The 4,005-nt window shown below is 46.5% G+C and overlaps 1 protein-coding gene and 1 long non-coding RNA gene across 2 annotated transcripts in view; both read right to left on the bottom strand.

The window, feature by feature from the left end:
* Positions 1–388: 388 nt before the first annotated feature.
* P3R3URF (PIK3R3 upstream open reading frame) lies at positions 389–1,115 on the bottom strand. Its single transcript, XM_040470092.1, has 2 exons — positions 819–1,115; positions 389–535 (listed from the first exon to the last, which is right to left on the bottom strand). The coding sequence occupies exons 1-2, from the start codon at positions 1,063–1,065 to the stop codon at positions 492–494; spliced, it is 291 nt and encodes a 96-aa protein (XP_040326026.1). The 5' UTR covers positions 1,066–1,115; the 3' UTR covers positions 389–491.
* Positions 1,116–3,743: 2,628 nt separating this feature from the next.
* Positions 3,744–4,005, bottom strand: part of LOC121027053 (uncharacterized) — a 7,655-nt gene continuing 7,393 nt past the window's right edge. The window contains exon 3 of the long non-coding RNA XR_005788536.1: positions 3,744–3,956. This is a non-coding gene — a long non-coding RNA (uncharacterized LOC121027053). The remainder of the gene's footprint in view (positions 3,957–4,005) is intronic.

The raw sequence follows: 4,005 nt of genomic DNA on the forward strand, positions 1-4,005 counted from the left end.
ATAGGCACAGAGCCACATAACATCTCACATTCAAGCACTCGTGGAGTTACACTCAAGTAGTGAAATCTCTTTCATCCTATCTCTTTCTGATCTGTGCCTCTACCTCCCTCCTCAAGGATCTGGCTCCCTATAACTTCCAAGATGTCTATGGAGACCCTTTTCCCTTCCTGCAGTGCAGGAAGGATCCCTACCTCCCAGGGCAGATCAAAAGCTGAGGCCAAAGATGGAGAAATTGTGTGTGTTGCCGACCTTGTCCTGTCCTTCCATTGCCAAACTGTGATCCCTGCTGTTGTCACTAAAGCCCGCCCCTGGGAGCATTCAGCCCCAACCCTGCCCTCATACCCTGCTGCATATTTATCTGGAAATACCTTGGAATGGAGTAAGGCAGTTGGAGCAGAATTGATTGTATTTGTCTGCTGTTAACCACCCAGGGCCCTTAGGAGATACAGGTCCGGAGACAGCCAAGCTTCTGGACTAGTTTCTGGACATTTCTAGAAGATCAGAAAGCTGCCAGGTTGACAGAGGTGTCTGAGAACTAAGGAGAAGAAGGAAAGGGAAGAGTGTGAGGAAGACAGAAGTTCTGGAAGCTCTACTGCTCTTAGATTCACAGTCCCCCAAGCCCTCTGCTTTTAGTCAATATGCCCTCCATTAAGGCTCTGAGCCTTTAGGATGTCTGCTATCAAGACCCCACCATACTTTTGGGGTGGTATTTCTCACAGAGTGTGCCTCCTAGAATGCCTATGCAGGGCTAAAGTGGGGGAAAACTAATGGCTCTGTTTTGCCAACCCCCCCACCCTGCCTCAGGGCCCTTGGCTAACCTGGTGGTGGAAGGATCCACACACTGGTGGTGGTGACGGTGTGAGTGTTGTTGATATCTGTGGCCAGGGTGGCAAAATTGGTGGCTGCAGTGGTAGGAGTTCGGCCTTGGGGTTTCTGCCGATACCTTCTACGGCTACACTTGAACATCCTGGGAAATCGAGGCTTAGGCCAGCCCATCCCTGGCCTGCGGTAGCGGAATCTTAAACCCCGGGGCCGAGGGGCACGGGCAAGCTGAGAAGGCCCCATGGGCACAGGGAGCTTCTGTAGTGTGCCTGAGGGCACTACTGGCCAGGGCAGCTGGGGCCTCTATGACATAGAGTCTGCATAAGGGCGGTGCTCTTTATTATAGGTTCTGGTCCCCAGCCCATCCCCATAGGTCAGACTTCCTCACAATTCTCTCCACGGGTCCAGCCCAAGGGCCAGAAAACCTCAGCTTGGCCCCTAGGGAAAAGGAACTCTGAGTAGGGGAACTTACTCCCTCACTTTCTCATTTATCCGCATTAACAATATTAACAATATTTATTAAGCATTTACTGTGTGTCAAACAGTACTGAGTACTTTACAAACACTATCTCTTTAATCCCACAAAGTTTAGACTCTATCATTATTCCTATTTCATATACAGTCGATTCTCATTATTCATAGTAGTTAATAAAGTCATCATCACAAATAGTGCATTAGTAAATTGAGCCAATGCATCTACAGGGTTAGATTCCTACCAGTCTCTGGTCACAATTTTTTCGTCAACTGATCAATCAGAACATGACCTTGTTTTATGTGTTTCTGTTTAAAAACACCTAATTTAGGGGTGCCTGGGTGGCACAGTCGGTTAAGTGTCCCGACTCTTGAGCTCCGCTCAGGTCATGATCTCAGTTTGTGAGTTCAAGCCCCCACATTGGGCTCTGCGCTGATGGTTCAGAGCCTGCTTGGGATTCTGTCTCTCCCTCTCTCTGCCCCACCCCAGCCTGTGCACACTCTCTCTCTCTCTCTCTTTCTCTCAAAATAAATAAATAAACTTTAAAAAAAGGTTCCTAATTTAAAATATACTGTTGAGTCATTAACATTGAACTCATAGCCAACACCACTATATCATATGTCCTCTGTAAGGCACATCACAGGCTTCTTGTGCTTAGCAACACTAGACAACACTTCAGCATTATTTGATAAATGGCAAAATCATCAACAAAAAGCACAGAAATCCATAAAATGTGACACTAAATAGCCCACAAGAAGAACATGTGTTTATATTATAAGAGGTGAAACAAGAAGGTAGAGTATCCTCTTGTTCAACCTCAGCTGAGAATAAGAGAGTGAGGCAGCTCAAAATTTTTACAAATGTCCATGAATGACCACCAAAGTGACACGAGTATTGGTTTGGGGTTACAGATGAATTTTAGTGAGTAGGCAAATTCACAGATATGGAAGCCATGAATAATGAGGATCGACTGTATAAGGAAACTGAGGCTCAGTTAGGTGAGGTCACACAATTAGAGACTGGGAGGGGTTCAAATCCATGATGGCTCTAGGGCCCAAAGCCCAGACAGTTAACTCTTGCTGTTCTGCACTCATTTATTCATTTAATCATCCAGGAGGAGATGTCCACTAACAACTTCATATGTGCTGGGCTCTGGGGATGTAGATGGAGGTGACACGGCCCCGATTCTTCTTGAGTGAGAAGAGAAAGCCATGTGGATAATCAGTGCAGGTGGAGGAACAGCTAGGTCCCCAGGGGATGTAAGTTGCGTCAACCCGGGGTTTATTTCCTTTCTTGTAGGTGACAGTGTTGTCAATGGTTCTGCCAGGCCTTGCACTGAGTTGTTGTGGGACTATGGACTTGTCCTTTCTCCCTCCACACTCTCTTTCCCTCCTATTTCACCTCTAGTCCTCCTTCCCAGCCTCTGCCTTTTCTCTGTTCCTGCAGGAGCCTGCCAGCAGATTTTAGGGTCCTCAGCACCACCCTATACAGCCTCACACCTACCTACTTCCCCTCTAGCCTCTTCTCTTGCTATCCTCAGTCTTAGAAAATGGACCTTTCTCCCATCAACTTCTAGCCACTACACCCATAAACCCACTTTGCCCTTGGCCTTCTTCCTCAAGTCCCAGACCAAGGCCTCTTCCTCTGCTCTTTCTGGACGTCAGCTCTTCCTGCCTTCTCAGAGATTCTATCAATATAGACAGTCTGCTTGGTGGTTAAGATACAGACTCTGGCACCAGGCTGACTAGGGTTGAATCCTGGCTCTGCCACTTATGAGCTGTGTGATCACGGCAAGTGCCTAAGCTTCTGTGCCTCTGTTTCCCCGTATTTAAAAAGGGGATAAAAGAGAATCTATCTCATAGAATGGTTGTGAAGAGGGGAAAAAAAACTATATATGTAATGCATTTAAAACACGATCTACACAACTATTAGTGTCATCAGCCCTCCTCTCTCCCCTGTTTCTTCACTGCTTCCTCCCATTATAAAAAAACAAAACAAAGTGTCAACTATATTCAAATTTTTAAAAAATTTTAAAAGTCCACTTCATCCAACTCATACCCCCTCTGGTGATGACTCTTCCCACTCTGACCTCCCACTCTGTGGTCATTCTCATTTGTCCCAGAGTGGTGAGAAATCTTATTTTAAAACTCTATATAACTATTCTGTTATACAGACCAGGACACAGAGGCTTGAAACTGAGTCTAAGAAGGGGCGCCTGGGTGGCTCAGTAGGTCAAGTGTCTACCTCTTGATTTTGGCTCAGATCATGGTCTCACAGTATTAAGCCCCATGTCTGGCTCTGTGCTGATAGCATGGAACCTACCTGTGATTCTCTCTTTGCTCCTCTCCCATGCTTTCCCTCTCCCTCTCTCTCTCAAAATAAATTTTAAAAAGAAAAAGAAAAATAAACGAGTCTAAGAAATGTCCCTGGGGTTGCACAGCTAAGAAGCAGTAGAACCAGCATTGGAGTACCTGGTCTGAGTGATTCCAAGGCCAGAACTTCCCCAGCACCTCAATGTCGGGCGGCAGCATTAGAGTGGAAAGTAGGACCAGCAGGGGAAAGAGGCAGGCAGGAGTTCAAATCAAACCCTGAGGGATTTTTGTAGAACGGGATTGCTGAGCCTTCAAATTGGGGTGATGTTTTTGTGAGACCACGGTGCCACCTGCTGGCAGAAAGGAAAGGGGTGCTAAACGCAGATTGCTTAGAATACT

Source organism: Herpailurus yagouaroundi, unplaced genomic scaffold (assembly GCF_014898765.1).
Source record: "Herpailurus yagouaroundi ecotype Mexico unplaced genomic scaffold, PumYag 77, whole genome shotgun sequence".
Classification (NCBI taxonomy): domain Eukaryota; kingdom Metazoa; phylum Chordata; class Mammalia; order Carnivora; family Felidae; genus Herpailurus; species Herpailurus yagouaroundi.

Excerpts from the sequence above, each read along its gene's own strand:
- P3R3URF (XM_040470092.1), bottom strand. The coding sequence starts at position 1,065 with ATGGGGCCTTCTCAGCTTGCCCGTGCCCCTCGGCCCCGGGGTTTAAGA. Across the intron at positions 536-818 it reads GTGGATCCTTCCACCACCAG|TTCTCAGACACCTCTGTCAA; the intron begins GTTAGCCAAGGG and ends TCTTCTCCTTAG.